The sequence below is a fragment of the Crocodylus siamensis genome, chromosome 7 (assembly GCF_052110815.1).
Source record: "Crocodylus siamensis isolate JL-2025a chromosome 7, ASM5211081v1, whole genome shotgun sequence".
Lineage (NCBI taxonomy): Eukaryota > Metazoa > Chordata > Crocodylia > Crocodylidae > Crocodylus > Crocodylus siamensis.
In genome coordinates this window covers 68,533,932-68,551,262 of record NC_143401.1, presented here as the reverse complement: position 1 = coordinate 68,551,262, position 17,331 = coordinate 68,533,932, and the positions used below count along the sequence as shown (strand labels likewise).

Sequence of the window (17,331 nt, the reverse complement as noted above, 5' to 3'; positions counted from 1 at the left end):
CTGGTACGTCTGTTGTGAGGGAAGTGGGGGGGGTACAGATCAGTGCCCCAAGCAGTGAGGGAGGGAATGAGACTGGGGCAGAGGTAAGTGCTACCTACTCAGGGTGGGGTGTGGGACAGAGCTGCGAGTGCTCGTCTGGGGGAGGAGGGGCTGTGGCCTGTGCCTCTGGATCTGTGCTTAGGGCAAGGATGGGCTGCCGCTGTGGGCTGGGAGTAGCACCAGAAACTTCCTGGCAGGGGGGCTGGGCCAGGGCTGCACTTAGGGTGGGCAGAGGCAGTGCTGGGAAGGGAGCTACAGCAAAATTTTGGGGTGGCTGCAGCCCCCCCCATAGCTCCCCTCTCAGTACCACCACTACCACCCACCCTGAACACAGTCTGGGCCCAGCCCACAGCAGCAGCCTGCCTTTGCCCCACATGCAGATCTGGGGGCACACGCTCCCCGTGCCCTCTTGGGGTGCATGCAGCAGTGGGAGCCATCCCCCAGATGAGCTGTTTGCAGCCCCCTGTGCACCCTGCCCCTGCCCCAGCCCCACTCCCTTGTTCACCACAGGGGCCTCGATCTGTCCCCTCATGCCACTTCCCCCACAACAGACTTTCCAGCTGAACACTGCTATCCAAGCTGCCTGGTTGCATATGGGCAATCAGATTGGTATCGGCCAATATAGCTCATTAAAAATCAGCCATTGGTATCGGCCTAAAAAAAAGTCTTATCGGTGCACCTCTATTAATGACATTACATCATGTTGGAAAAACAAATCTCCCAGAATAGCTTCAGTCAGAGCTGGCAACCCTAACCACTGTTAGTACCAAGACAGATTTGGTTCCGATACAATTGCGTGTTTTGTTTTGCCTTTCTACAACAAAACCCAGAAGCATAATTGCTTGCATAGTACCTACTTCTATATTTAGCTGCAATAATTAAGTACAACATTAAGAACTTAATCTAAGGAAGATTTTGACATACTTCAAAAGCAAAAAGTTAACTGGTATTTTGAAGAGGCAAGAGAGATGCAGTAGATGGACCTTGCACTAAAAGGAGTTGAGTAGAGGTTGTATGCAGGTGAGTAGGAATATTTCTTTAACTAATCCAAGTAGTGAAGAAGCTTTTAGTATTAGACATGGTTTTTTTCAAATCTAAACACATTGTTTAATGCATTTCCCAAGCTTTCCTTAGCATATGCAAAGGATGACAAGTGTCAGTAATTCATACAACTAGATTTAATAAGTTGTTACAGAAAAAAATAAAGTCCAAACTACAAAGTTTAAGCATTTGTAAGCAATAGCAGCAATTGAGCTCCATGTTTAGTCACAGTACTGCAGTTCCATACAAGCATTAGTCCAAGCCAAAAAGGAAGAAGCCTTGTTAGGTTTACTAGCAAAAAACAATCAAAGAGAACATGTAATAAAAGATACAGTACATTTAAAATTAGTTAATTGAAAAACAAGTACAGAGATCTTAGCTGTGAACGCTCTGAAAGTTATGTCCATTACTTTGACAGCAAAGTTACAAATACCTAATACTTTATACCCCAACAGAACTACATCCAGAAAAAATAGCTGAAATGTTTATCCTGTATTAGCACCCTGGTTTTCTGCTTGTTGCTAAACTTCATTTTTATATAAATTTGCGTGCCAGAATGACATGATCATTATAATTCCTGACCAGCTACCCATTTGGGGTATAGAGTAGTCACCAACATGACTATAAATACTCTGTGGTATGACTGAACACTATAGCAGTTGAGATTGAGAAGAAAGTTTGCCTGGTTTAAAGTAAAAAAAGAAAGACTTAGCTGACATTGTACAAACCAGTGTAAAAAGCAACTACATACAAGCCAGATTAAACAAAAGGAGACAGTTGTACAAATCTGTGACTAATCTTTCACTCATACCTTGCAAGTAGAGATGTCACAATACTGAAATATTAACATGGGAGCTTTTCCCAGTTAAGCGCCATTTTTTTTTACTACTCTAACAGATAGTGAAATCAGCAAAGTTATTTGCTATCTGCATGTTTGCAATTACAATTTTTTTGTAGCCCATGCCTTACTAGCAGGCCATAAAATACAAGCATGTAGGCAGAAATCTAAGCATAAACTTTGTACCACTTAGCAGGAATTTTTTGATTCCCCCTTCAGTCCTTAATCTTCTTTATATTTGCAATTTGTGTACATTCCAACCAGTAGTACCTAATTTGAGTCTAAATTTTACTTCACTATTTGATCTAGGCTATACATTACTTACAGAACTGAACACAGAGGATACATAATAGGCCAACTCTGGACACATTTCTTTCTACAAGTTATGGATGACCTCTTTCACAACTCCATAAATCAGCTAGAAAAGGTCAGCAATAACTAGTTGAAATAACCGATCTATCTAGAGAAAGTCATTGTATGCCCTGTTTACGCAACACCAGTTTTAGTCTGGATTGGTTTAAGTGCCAGAGTCACTGGCTCTAGTACATCAGCTCTTCTGGCTGAATGGGGAAAAGGCGGCTAGGAAAGTGGAGGCAAAGAGAGGAAGTGAACAGATATGTTTTGATGGACAGTAACTGATACCACAGACAAAAAATAAGAGAACAAACACCAGAAAGGCAAAAGACACAGGTGCCAAACATGTTTAAATATGCTGACAAGGTGGATCACTGCTTTATAATGAAAAAGTTACATGCATTATTTATTGTGCATTAACTGTGCAGCTTCCAACAGTATTAACTCCTTTGGAAAGCGATGTTGTTACTTAAATTTTCAGTGGCAGCATGGAACAGATGTATGTAGAGGGAGGTTGTGCAGGCAGGGGTTAAATAAATAAATAAATAGGTAAATACATAAATAAATATATAGAAGTGGCATTAATACAACAATGGTGGATGGGGAAGATTTTAGGATGTTGCATCTTGGTGTTGAAACAAAGTTTAGATAAGTTCATGATGCAAAGAACAATGGAGTATTATGCTGAATAGGCAGGGTCATAAACCCATTATTTCAATAGATTTTAGTTCATGATAACAGCAATAGTATTTAATCAGCACTGGTGGTGTATAAATCTAGACAGCGAACTGGTACTGTGACATCCCTATTATCTCCCTAAATCATTTTGATAAAGGAAAAGGCTTTTCAAAATATCACATTTTTCTGCTTCATTCTGTCATTTTATTGCCCAATTATTCATTACAATTTTCCAATCACTTTACATAACCAACCATTTTCATCATTGCCACACTATTGTAAACCACATCAGCAAGTTAATACATAAAGCTTTGCATTTCAAAAAACTAGACACTTTAGTAACAATATTACAAAGATTTTAGCTTCAAAAATAACTGAAATGAAAAAAATAAACTTTTAAAGAATTAGCATCATAAAATTAATTTATTCCAAGTAAAAATACAAAATAATATTAATGACATTGACCAGATATGAAAGTCTCTCCCAGAAACAACTATTTTAATGGTTGAGAAAGCACTCCTTAAAGAAAATACGAAATAAAAATGAAAAATATGTAAATATGTTTAATTTTTTCTTAGCAAAAAATCTTTCTAAAAATAACAATGAAAATTTGTCTCAGTACAAAGGCTACATTACTATTGAAAAAATACCAGCATGAAGAAAAGGTACATATTTGACAGTAGAAAAATGATCTTAGTGAATCACAATGTCTAAAGTCTGCAATGAAAATAAATCTGCAATAAAGATTTATGCCTTTTTTCTTTTCATTTTTCTTTTTTTTTTATACAAACAGTACAAACAGTATTGCACATAACAACAAATAGTCGAGGTTAGGTTAGCCTTCAAAAAATTCGACTAGTTCAAGTCTCACATCATAAAAGGCCACAATAGGACCTGTTGTACCCAGGGGCTTCTTAGTCAAGTTGCAGTTCAGAACTCCTTATTTTAAAAAATAATGTTTTTTGAAGGACCCTCTTAATATAGCATATTAATAACTCAGGGGCACATTCATTTACAAAACAAAAGGGAGTATGTTATAATTTAATAAACTAAAAAAGTTCTCTTTAAAAAAATACAAACAGAAGAACTCACAATTCTGGTCAGTCGTGCATAATCACACTTGATTATAAATATACAAATTAAGGGAAAATATTTTTCACCTTCTATTCACAACTTTCAGCACCAAATGGAGTTGTTGTCTAAACCTTTTCTTTACTGATAACTTTTAGTTTTAATCCAACTTTATGCTGTACTTCACATCTTCCAGGTTCTCTCTCTGGGGTGTGTTTTTACATGAAAGAGGGGTATTTCTTCAAAAAAGGTTTACTTTTTTCACATAATTAGGTAGATTTCTGTAGGTTAGCTATGATTTTTAATATTACAGTTATAAAGCTCTAACGTCTTCATTTTCAAAAACTCAAATAAGCATGAAAAAAATAAAGTTACCCATCTGTTAAATCATTTTTCTTGCAGAATTAAATTAATATATATTTTTCTGAATAAACTTACTTAGAAAATATCATTTTCTTTCCTATATTTCAAAATTGAGGTATTGCAAAAGATCATGTCAGTCAGAAAGCATGCCTTTTTCTTTAAAAAAAAATCATCAGCCAACTGTTGAAAACTGTCTAGATACAAAAAGTAGTGCATAACAAAATGTCTTGTACAGATGAAAAAACAGAAAAGACACCTGGGCTGGAAAAAGCAATATCACAAAAATGCCCAGAAGTAACCTCGAAAGGGATAATTGTAATAAGCATTTTAAACTGGTAAAAAACTATTTTTTTCTTTTTCTCAAAAACAGAAAAAAGTTCCTTTCAAAGCCAATACTTGCAACTAAACACTGAAAAAAGCTTACTAAGTTACACACAAACAAGGACATCACAACAAACAAAACCCAGAACATTTAAGTCTACTGTGCGGTGTCATATCCAGTCAGATTGTCCCCAGAACTGCAAAAATAAAGGGAAAAATAAAGGAAAAAAGAAAACAGAATAGTGTACACATTCTCACAATCATTAGTACACCAAGTGTGTTTATATTTATATACTACTATCTGCAGCCCCATAGTACATGCTAAAAAAATGTCTACTCTGTTAGCAGGTCTTAATTGAATTCAAGCTTCACAGGATACACCCAGGGATCAAAGGAATTGACACCACTTCCAGAAAGCAGACATTTCATGTTAACTTACGTGCGCAGACATTTCTTTAGCACCACTTTTTCCCTAACTTCCTTAAAATGTGCCTAGTTTCTCAGTTTGACAGACAATCTATCTAATCGGTAGTGTATGGAAAGCTATTATGAGCTCTTTGGTTTTCTGGACAAGGTCTGCAGCTACATAAATGGTGTAAGCATTAGGAGAGAGAGCTCATAGTTTTATGTACCTGTTACGATGAACGGTCAAAAATGTGTTAATGTTGGATACAGAGGCTTTAACAGTTAAGTTTGATCACAGTACTAGACATAATCACTTTACTATATAAAATAAATTGCACAATATATAACAGAGCACCGCAAAGTACTTCATCTACCATCCACAAATTTGTTTTAAGAATATCCTACAGCTAGTTTTTATATTTCTTGTAATATAGGTCATTCTGTAATGGGCTGATCCTAATTTCAGAAGCATTACATTTACTGAGGCATGCCTTCCTCCAGTCAGTAATCATTTTTTCTTTACTGAATATTTCGTAGCCTACATAGATTCTTAATTTGTGCACTGTGGGCAAGTTTTATATTAGACATATATAAAATTTATTGCATGCAGCAACCTGATTAAGTAAACATGCAGTCAAATATATTGACCTTCCTTGGAAGCTTTCTGTATGCTATACTGATCTCCTTTCAGCAGCCATCACTATTTTAATCACATATTCTGTTTTTAATTGATACCCTAGCCTGAATAGAGTATTATGGTATTAGTAATACCATTTTAATAGCAGCAAAAGCTATTGCAGCATACATTTACATAACACTAAAAGACCTAACAAAAAACCCTCAGCAAAACAAAAAGAAACAAAAAATCTGATCCAGCTTATGAGGTATCATCCTTACAATTCAAAATGGAGAGCAACTAAAGGCTTATTTTCTTTAAGGGTTATTCCTACTCTAAATGACCCAAACTAACAATTGCTGACTATCTGTTTAAGTTTTTGCTACATCTGCCACCTACTTGTGAATATTACCTTTGGTAAGTCATCTGCTAGGGGCACACCTAAGTTTCTGAAAATAAGTGCATGCTCCAGTTTAAAAAAAAAAAAAAAATAATAAAAATTCTTCATCACATACACATCAACCTAAGTGGAGGTTGATGAGAATGGCAGTCTATGTAACGTCACTAGTGACAAGTCTTGTGTAGGAAATTAAGGTACCAAGCAGATGTTTGTGTGAATCAAAGTGCAAAATCAGTACAGTTACACTCTGCCGGTTTGTATTATACTGGACACTGAGTTCAGTAATGCGACTGTAAATAATAATAATAGTAATAAAAAGACCCATATCTTCATTAAAGTCGAGGACGAATGCACAGATTTCCAGAACACCAAGCCCTGAGGCAGCGCGCTTTTTCCCTCGATTTTATCTACTCCAGTACTTGCTGCTGGGTGTAGGCATGGGGTTCAACTCCAACGAAATGGAACATGGCGTGGCCGGTCACCTCCCTCTTTCACCAGTGGTTTGTGGAACTCTCGCCCAGCACGAGAGTGTATGCTTGCCCAGCAGTATTCACAGTAATACTGCAAACAGGTAACATTGGCACAGAAGAATGGAGCAAATTTTCCACCACAACGAGTGCCCTGGCATTCATCACACATCTGATCATCGAGCACATATGGCTTCACTTCCACCTGTAGTAGAAAAAGGCGGATTAATATAGGAAAGGAAAAACACTTTACATAATTATTTCACATGCTGGTAAAAGGATCAATACTGGCAGCATTAGTCAGCTTCTGGGGTTATAATGATATTCCTCAATTTACACTGTAGGCAAATCTCAAAAGATTTGGTACTTCAGATACTTTCAAAACCATTTTGAGAGGTACAAAGTTTGTCAGGAAATCTCACTGAAAAAAAAAAACTGCTTTGATAGCTTCCCAGTATTTATTGCTTACAACCAAGATGAAAATACTATAAAAATAGGGTCGCCAAACGCTGGTTGCAAAAGTGCAGTAATGAAGGATGAGGGATGTTAAACCAAATTTTTGGGCAAGATCCTGTACCAGATAAAATAGGAATACTTGGAGAAATACAGTATGTATAAAATTAAACAAGATGAACTATTCTGTCACTTTAAATACTGTATATAATCCTGGGAAGAGCCACTATCTGAAGCTTAACTCTACACTGGAGGGGAGTAAAGTATTGGAGGTCCCACAAGATACCACATTTACCAACTGCAGTTTATTAATTACTAATGTAACCAAAAGGAATTGGACAGCCTCTTAAGTACTGGAAGAAGTAAAAGGATGAAGGCAAAGAGTATATAGTATCTTGTTTGCATATTCGATATAACAGTTAATATCAGCTGAGGGGATGAGTGTAAAGTTTGTAAGGTATCAGTATTATTGCTTTCCCAAACCCATACATTTACAGTACTTCACTGAAATGTTGGCACACTGTCATCCCCAAGACAGTCTTTGTGTGACGCAACAGTGAATATGGTACAAAACATCGTCCCCATGACTTCATGGCCACTGCACTTACTTATCAGGAAGTAAGAATGGACTTTGTCCCTTAAAGATGTATATTGGCTTAAACAAGCAGATAAATAAGAGGAGGGTTGAGGTCCATATGCAAACCAGTCCATAACATTTCCAGGCAAGGAATTTTTAAAAATATCTCAGTGATAAACACAAAGGTTTTAGATACAGTAAGGTTGCTACATCTATCTTTAAATCACTGGGAACTCATTTTTCACACCTGTTGCAGCATCCTATGAAGATCAGTGCCATGTGTGTTCTCCCCCACCTCTGGAAAAAACTAGATAGGCATACAAGCCCATTTTAAGTTTATTTAAAATGTATAAAATCATGGAAATGATCAGATATAGTTAAAGAGAATCATGATCACATTCATGATAGAGGACCAACATTTTCTTTTCAGTGGCAGTAACCTGGAAAAATTCAATCTGGATCCTAATTGAACTAGGCAATTAAACCAGTAGATTTTATATAGATAAATATCTATCCATCTATATAAAATCTACTGGTTTAGTTACCTAGTTAAGTCAGGATCCAGACTAAATATTTATAAGTATAAAAATATTTTTTTTTATAAATATATACAACCACAAGCTGCCTTGAAAGATCTCTCTCTCTCTCGATATCAATATCTATATTAAAATATTTAAACTTTAAACTTTATTAAAATATTTAAAACTTTAAACTTTATTAAAATATTTAAAACTTTAAACTTTATTATATATACAAAATAAAGGGTGCTATATATAGCACCCTGCCCAAGAAAGCCTTAAAGGCAGCTTATGGTAAGAGGATAGAAAAACTTATAAAACAGGAAAACAAACAAGAGAACAAAAAGTAGCTTAACATCATGTGTGTTAAGTTGGCAGTACTGTTAAAAGTACCATTAAAATATTGTCATTTTCTCAATCTTAGAATGTCCTATTTTTCCTCACAAAAGTAATATCTAATGACTCAGCATCAAGGTAATTCTATTCTAGTTTAATATTTATATGATATTTGTAACAAAGAGCATGAGTCATATTTAACATGGAGTTTTCCATTCATTTGCAAGCTAGAAGTTTTATATTTTGTTCTTACTATTAATTAAAAAATCTACCTCTGCATGCAGTTACAAATTTTAAAACCTCAAGTCAGAAATAGAAATTGAAGCTCTCAGTATAAGCTTACACTGGAAATGCAGGGATCAGAGCTCAGTACACAGATCCCTGAGCTAGCTCTAAACTGCTAGCATGGTTATCCATAGCAGTTTAACTACAATTGAACAACTCAGCACAGACTGCAAAATCTAAAAAGAAGCTGGGTAAGTACATGAGCACGACCCCCCACACTGCTTCTGTGCTGCCACAGACCACTTACAAAGTTGGCTTGGGTATGTCTGTACTGCCTAGTGCCAAGTAATAATACATACCAAGTATTATTAATTCAGTCACACTAATCAACTTGCATAGCATGCTGTGGTACAGTATAAATTCAACAGGATTAAAATGGCTACCACCTTATTTTACATATTGTAGGCAATTCCATTCACCAATATTCAAAGAAAGATGAACTCCAAGTGGAAAAGAAGGGCTACTATGTTCATCAAGGGAATGAATGGCCTATCATGTGAGATGAGATTACTTCACATGGCTTCTTTACTCTAACAAAAGGAAGGTTAAAGGAAGTATGACTACTGCCTGTATGGGTACTATGGGAGGAGGAGAACTGACTGTACTAAAGGACAATGTCAGCTCAATAAACGGGTATAAAAACTGGCTGTGAATAAATTTGTAGCAGGAAAACTAGAAGGTTCCCATATCAAGAGCAGTGACATTTTGAAAAAGCCTCAAGCTGAATAATGGGGCCCCAATCCTAAATTTATTAGGAGGGAAGTTAGCAAGTTCATGAAAGCTCTGACATGGTGCCTGCAATAGCAGAGGACTAGATTTGATGACTCAGGAGGTCCCTTTCAGTCCTGTATTCCTGTAATGCAACAAATGCGTTAAAGTACAGTATTTTATACCCAACCTCTCCAAAAATCTCCCCTTGCAAGCCAACAAGTTGATGTACAGGAGCAATGCCACATTTATCTGAATATAAGATGACCTTTAATGTAACCCAACCTCCCAATAATTAGATTCTACACACCAAAAATGTATTATAAATTTTTCATGTATGGAATCTAATTATTGGAGGATCATCTTCAATTAATCCTTTCCCCCCACTATTACAGGTGGTGGAGGGAGAGGTGATGATGGGGGCACTAATGGATAGACCATGATAGAGCAAGCAGGGGGCATTAATGGGGCAGGCAGCATAGAGGCAGTGAGTAAGGCAGGCAGCTTGCCTCCGATGCCTGTCCTCCCACAAATCCCCCATTATGCCCACCTCCCCACAGCTTCAGGTTGCTCCAGTTCCTCATTCCCCTGTTCCTCCCTCCTCCCCTCTCCACGCCACTTCTGCTACCTGCAGTCTCAGGTCCCCACCTCCCGAAGTCTCCCTCCCACCCCATATGCCTCCTTTTCCTTTTCTCCACATCAACAGGCTCCATCCCTGCAGCCTGGGGCACAGGGCACAGCTCTAGCCTGCTCCCATAGCAGCAGCAATTGGGAACTGCTGCTACTGTGTTAGGCTGCAACAGCAGGACCGACTCCATGCCTTTGTTGTGGGGCTGGGCTGGAGCAGGGATGGAGCCTGCTGGCACAGAGCAAAGACAAGGAGGGGTCCCGCAGATGGGGAGGGAAATGAAGGGGGGTGGAATGGAGTGGCAGGGTATGCAGAGGCAATGCATGATGGGGAGGGGGGCAGGCAGTAGCTGTAGCTTCAGCTCCAGTCCCAACCCAGGATACCAAGCGACTATAGTTCACCCTTCACTTTTATCAACTGCAGATCAAGTCTTGGTAACTAAGTAATATTGCCTGGTTGCAGATAATAGCTGAAATGCCACAGGTTGTATGCCAGTCACTGATCACAAGCTTGAACTGCTGATGCATGAAGAACAGACATCCAACTGAAAGAAGCCAAAAGGTTCTACCATAACTTTGTTTTCAAAAAGGTTTTTGCAATTAAAAAAAAAACAAAAAAAGCTTCAGACAGCTATTTCCCACTTTCAACACAGGATTGTTTCTTTAGAGGGGATATTTAGGTCCATCATTTTCATTTTGCTTTGGCTGCCAAGGAAGCTTTGACTTACTGAATCTCAGCTAGAGAACACAGCCACAGCCTCCCCTCTCACAATTAAAAAGATTCTTTACCTCCTATACAATTTTGTCAAAAATAATCATTCTATTCTATGCCATTTTACTTACCCGTTTATCAATGTCATTGTGTTGGAGCTGGACAAAGCGAGCACTAATAGCAGCAATATAGCTCTGCTGATTGGAGAAAGCCACTCTCCCAGCACCTTTTGGGTACTTCAATTCTGGGTCCGTATCAATGCCAGCATAGCAGACACCTCCATATAAACGGTCCATAATCATTGCCAATTCAACTACAAGGAAAAAATTACCAAATGTTGTAAACTCAAAGTACAGAAAGTTTGCAAGGCAAACAGAAAAGGAATGTAAAAGTTATATTGGGCAAAGACTAAAACCTGAACATCTGAAGTATACTAAAAATGTAACAAAAAATGGCAGAAGTAATAAGGAAAAATTTCCTGGGATTCTATCTTGTGTAACAAGCAGTATGTCATTATCAGTTACACTTTATCCAAATGTCAAAGTTAAACTGTCAATGAGACAATAAAAAAAAAATGCAAACGTTGTTTCCATCAGTATTGCATCTTTATATTTTATGGTATACATTTCCTGACAAAACAGTAACCCAGTAGTCGTAACAAGGAAAATATGAATAGAAATATTTCTGGTTTATCATTGTAAACATCTGATCTTAGAATTATATGCATTTCCTTGGGCTTTTGTATTCATTTTAAAGTAGAGGGTGGAGGATGGTAGTCTATCAGGTTGCAGTTTATGAGCTCCAGTCCTTGAAGCCATCTAGGTCCACTAAATTCATACATGGTCAAGTAATTCCCGATCTTGGTACCTTACAGCTTAACTGTATTTTCACATGTCAGTATGTAAATTTCAAATGTTCTTGAATTTGGTAAATGGAAGCTAGTGGCATAGATGTTACTTGTGTCTGCACTCTCAGATGTTTCTGGTTGGGAACCAGTTGGTGTGGGTCAGAGGTGCCCATACATACATTGCCCTAGAACTGCAGGTAGAACAGTCATCTTTCAGGCACTGAAGTGCTGTGTCTCCAACATAAGGTTGTGGGAGTGAGCACCTGGCCAGTCTGCCACACACCAGGCAACTGGGGGTGAGGTGCGCTTGCATTCATGTTTTGGCAATCCCAGGCAGTGGGTGACCTGTGGTTGGGGGTATGTTCACTTCAGTTAGCTTCGATAGCCTAAAACTGACCCAAATCTGCAGTGTGCTTGCCTGATTTGGGGTTACTTGAGAAAGAGGAACTGCCTAGAACCACATTTCCAGGGCTAGTGGAGAGGGGGCATGATGAGGGCCTATAGTCAAGTAGTGAGCAAAGGCAAAGCTGGTTGTTAGAAAGATAGCTTTTATTGAAGAAGCAGTGCAAAGAGGAGCTCACTGATTTAAAAGAAGAGCTGGGGGGGTGGGGGGGGGCAGACAGCAAAGTTCTGGATGCCTACCGAAAGAGAGAATGAATGTAATTTTAAGCCCTTTCGATTTTCAAAGATTTTTACGCAAGTTACCAGATCTGAATTGTCAGACCAACAACTTCAAATAGCATGACCTAAGCATCCAAATAACAAGATGAACTTAAGAGTCATTAGATTGCCCACTCCCCAAACTCTTCATAAAAAGTGCCTCCCGCAAGCATGAGGTAATATCAGAATAGAAACTGATACATGCATCTTACTCAGCCCCTGGTTATCATGCTTTCCTCTAATCCCCCCTTCTCTGCTGCCGCCTCCCCACACCACCAATTACCTCTCCAAATGTTTCCTTCAAGTTTACCACCACACTCTGAATACCACAGCCATGCAGTCCCTCCTGGTATGTTAAAAACCCTGCAGTAACCCTGCTCTTTTCAACTCCACCATCCTTATCACACACCAGCGCCTCCATTGAACATCCCTAGCATGCACTAGCACAGCTCCTAGCAAAATTGTACCCACCCCCATCAAAAAGCTCCAATAGTGGTGCGTTTAAAAAAAATCCACACCGTCCCATTCCTTGATTCCCCCCTAATCTCCAGGGAAAGCTCTTATTCTGGGGGCAAGGAGGAAGCTACACAGCCAGGATCCCTGCTGCCCTCCAATCTCAGTAAACTGGGTGAAGATGGGTGTAGAAGTCTGTGATCAAAGGTGAAAGGCAGAAGCTCCAATGTGCTATACCAATGTTCACCTTTGTTCGGCGCGCACACAAGGCTACCCAAGAACTGAAAGCAGCAGCTACATAAGAGGTGCAACAGACAATAGTGGCCAAAAAATTCCAAACCTGCCTCTTGATCTTTACAAGATGAAAACAAATTTTATCAGTTGCGACACCTCTGGGTATACCCCAGTATCAGTAAGTACATAGAAATCCATTATGGAAATCACTAATTAGTACAACATTCATAATGCAGTCATTCCTGCAGAAGACAATATTTCCAGAATTGGACCTTTAAAGTAACTATCAAGAAAAATCCTGCTCTAAAAACAGTTTCCTAATTTGTAGTGTGAAAATTACCCTCATGTTTGGCTAAGGATGTGGACAATAAACAAGTTACAGTGAATTGAGTCAGCAAGTCAGCAGATCCACAATCATTTTCATATGTCCATTATGTCTCAGGTAACTCGAAGCTAAACCAAGGTGTTTTATATTCAGGGGTAAACTAACTGCTCAATTACCATTATTTACCTTCTACTTAATGTGGGATAGAACAGATGTACAAGACAACTGTCATGGAACAGAAAACATATGGCAAGTACTCGCTTCAGCTTAGCTTGTCTGTTCACACCCTCAAACAAAAATAATTTGACAACACCAATTTATTGTATATAGTTTCTAGCCAGTTTCACTTTTAGATTCTTATGCATTAGCACACTACAGGAATGTTCAGGTTTATATTTCCCTACCATGTTTTCAGATCCAAACAAAATTCACTGAAATTTAGTCACTATTGTAGTAAGTGTCATATAATTATTTTTTCTTTAAACTAAGCCTATTATTTGGAGCCCAAAAAAATATTTCCGTAAAACTATAATGCCTCAGCACTAATGTAATACAAACCATTATGATAATAAGATACTGTTAAACTCTACACTGGCACCAGCTAACATAACTTGTTCCCATATTTAGGTTCTATGAAACGTCAATTTTAAAAGGTCTAATTTGATTTTGGTTTACATTTAGAAGTCCCCTACATTTCCAAACCACAAGGATGGTTATAGGGGTGTTCTGAGGTCCTTTAGAAATCCACTCATTTGGGCCCCTTTAAATGAGTTGCTGCTTTTCCCTATATTTAAGATTATACCATGCTATTTTATAAAGATGCATAAAGCATCTACAAAATAGGACACATTCACTGTGGTTAAAGTCAGCCTTGAGCAGATTTATTCTTTACAAGCTTGAAGGGGCAAGCACAGTCTTTTGTGGAGAAGTAGTGATGTACCCTTTGGAGGAGTAAAGAAAGGGTTAAGACTAGATGACCTATGAAAGTCCCTTCCAGTCCCACTTCTTTCTGATCCTTAAAAAACAACACAAAACAAAACACTACAACAAACAAAAACACCTCTGGGTCTACATCAGGAGGCAGCAAGTTCTTCAGCCTGTCCATGTCAGCTCCAGCTGAATTGCTGTATTGTGCTAGTGCATGAGAATCTCAAAAGCAAGACTGGCTACCAGTCATTTTTATTATCCAAGCTAAACAAGGTTTTAAGAATGTTAATGTTTCTTGTACTAGTTTAGAATAAGAAGCCAACCAGAATTTAAAGATGTAGGGAATGTTTTTTAACTACAGTTTTTAGTATTAAATACACAAGTCAGAATCATTCTACCAAACTAAATAGAATTCCTGCTCCACATAAGTGGACATGGAAATGCTATACAACACAGTAACTAGTGGATTCTCCTACAGTATTGGAAAACTTGTAAGTCATCCTTTGACTGGTGAGCCTATGGAGTCCTAAAAGGCAGGTCAGTCTGAAATAAGCAACCTTGCTGCTGTTGTTTTGTTTTTTGTTTGTTTTAAGAAAAATGCACATAAACCCATAAGATTCAGAGAAAAAAACCTGCTGCTTTCAAATGTCCTACACTCATTTCTAAACTTAAGTTTAAAATTTTAGTGTACTAGTATGAGAATCTGGATTGTCTTGCTTTGGAGAAGTTCTAAGAAATTCACTATTTAAAAGGCATTTTTTAAAAATATGAATTTCAATATAATAGGTCTAAAAATATAAAAATCTAAACATATACAATTAAGGTTTTTTAAGTGGCATGATAAATAATCAAGTACATCATACTTTCTAATTTTGAGATGACTTCTAATTTTAGATGCCCAACTTTAAATAAAATGTCTGATTTCCAGATGTGCTGAGCAATCACAATTCCAAATAAAGCCATATTCTTATTTTAATTAGTGGTTATTTTGAAGGTAAAGATTTTTATTCTTACTGTTTCAACAGAAAAAGTGAATATGTTGGAAAAATAATCCACATATATTGTGAAAAAAAATCCCTTCAAAGCAGACAGAATATCTTTGCCTTAGAGTACTGACCCAGGTGCTGACAGCATGGTCCATCCTATCTTAAACTTCTGTGCCTACTCACCAGCTCGGAGGGGGCGTGGAACTCCCCCAACAAAGATAGTTTTTCTTGGGTCCAAAGGCTGAGAACCATCCATTACAAAGTCACTATCACTGAGGTTCCAAGGTCGAATTTGCACCTGAAAAAAATTTGTTGACTTTGTCTTTACTTCATTGCTAATTTCCCTTACTTTCGTGATCAAAATGAGAAACAACTTGGGAGTATTTAAGATATATATTAAGGCCAATTGGAATAAAGGACATATATGCATATGCACACACATATTTTTAAAAACAAAACTAATCAGAAAAATTATGGGATAACAAAAGTGAAAACAGTACAAATATACCATATTACCCTACTAAGTATTTGTAAAGTACAACATGGTGTTCATTTGAAAAAGGCAAACAATTTATCACCTCTAGAGGCCATACTTGAGTTGATTCCCTCAGGCATTCATCTAGCCCATTCTTTCCCACTTTGCCTTTCCCACATCCTCCATTAAAATACAAAATATGTAAATAGACATTTAGAGCTTTATAGCGTATAGTGTGAATTTAAGGCTGCAGGTTGGATATTCAACTTCCTTTTAATTTTATGGCTTGTCACAAGTTTTTAAAGGAATTGATGAATGTAGAAGAAGGAAGTCCAACTAATTCCTTCACTTCAGCTAAGAAGTTTGGTTAAATGTAAAGACATTTGCTTAGTCTACTTAAGAAGCCAGATGGACAGCTGAACTGGGAGTCTTCAGATTGTACAGAACAAGGCATTATGCTCAGAAGCCATTTGGATGAACCTACTCACCCTTCCAACCTGCTGCATAACAGACATTTGACAGCATACTTAGTATTGCAACTGAATTGCTATTTCCATTCATCCACGCAAGTTGCGTACTCTTCTCATTCAAATAAGCTATTTGGTGTCTTTTATCTAAATGTCCTTAATGACTATTCCAGAAGAATTGTGCATACAGTATGATTTAATTACAATACATAAGAGCTACCATTAGATAAAACCTAAACTCCCAATCCTGCAAGAAATTAGGCATGTATGTAATTTTGCTTATATGATTAGCCCCATCGTGTAAATTTAAATGTCTGCAGGACTGGTGCCAGGCTCCTTAACTTTCTCATTTTTAAAAGCATTTTAACCACTGGAGCAGGCAATAAATATTTGTGCTCACAGAATAAGCAGGCAGCCAGCAAATGGCTGAAATTACCTTTGGAAATAAGAACTACATACCCTTGATGTTTAGAGAAACACGTTACCATGATGGTCTAAAACAGAATACTACTATTTTTTTTATCCTGGTGCCTGTAAAAAGTTAAGTAGCAACTCATTATGAATAAAACCAGTCTTAAAAATTAGTCTAACATCCCTTTCTGTTTTTAAATGCCCAGATAAAAGATCAGTAATAGAGAATATGGAAGTAGTTTTCTTATAGGATTTAACAGAGACAGCAATTCCTGAGTGTCTTTGTACCGTCCTATTAACAGTTATGACCAGTACAGGTTACTTCGTTTAATCTAATATTCAGCCTGAGCTATTCTAGCTCAGCTGTTAACAAGATTGGACTAATATGGCTAAGTGGAAGTCACATAACAGTTCCTGAAGCAAGCAAAAAAATTATCTAAACTCATTTCTGAACCCAGACTAAGGTCGAAACCTATTTTTGTACATGCAAGAAGTCCCATTGTTTTTCTTCTGCAATGCAACTTTAGTTTCCAGAGGATTAGAAGCATGTTATTGATACCAGTTGGTTCTTTTCCAGCAGTTTTTAATAGGTTCATTACAAGTAGAGACAATTAGCCAGGCAATACCTATGATTGATGGGGAATGGAAATAAGCAAAGTAATTTCAGATGAAAAAGAAAAGGGAGAACTGGGGGAAAATATTAAATTAGATATCCAAGGCACAATACACTTGGAGTT

General features: G+C 37.6%; 1 protein-coding gene across 10 annotated transcripts in view; it reads right to left on the bottom strand.

Annotated features, from left to right (window-relative positions):
- Positions 1–1,233: 1,233 nt before the first annotated feature.
- CPEB3 (cytoplasmic polyadenylation element binding protein 3) overlaps positions 1,234–17,331 on the bottom strand; it is a 183,231-nt gene continuing 167,133 nt past the window's right edge. For all 10 annotated transcript variants that reach the window (XM_090056512.1, XM_090056510.1, XM_090056511.1 and 7 more), the window contains 3 exons: positions 15,425–15,539; positions 10,941–11,122; positions 1,234–6,798 (listed from right to left, as the gene is read on the bottom strand). In XM_090056512.1, coding sequence (XP_089912638.1) covers positions 6,571–6,798; positions 10,941–11,122; positions 15,425–15,539 — 525 coding nt within the window. In that variant the 3' untranslated portion in view covers positions 1,234–6,570. The remainder of the gene's footprint in view (positions 6,799–10,940; positions 11,123–15,424; positions 15,540–17,331) is intronic.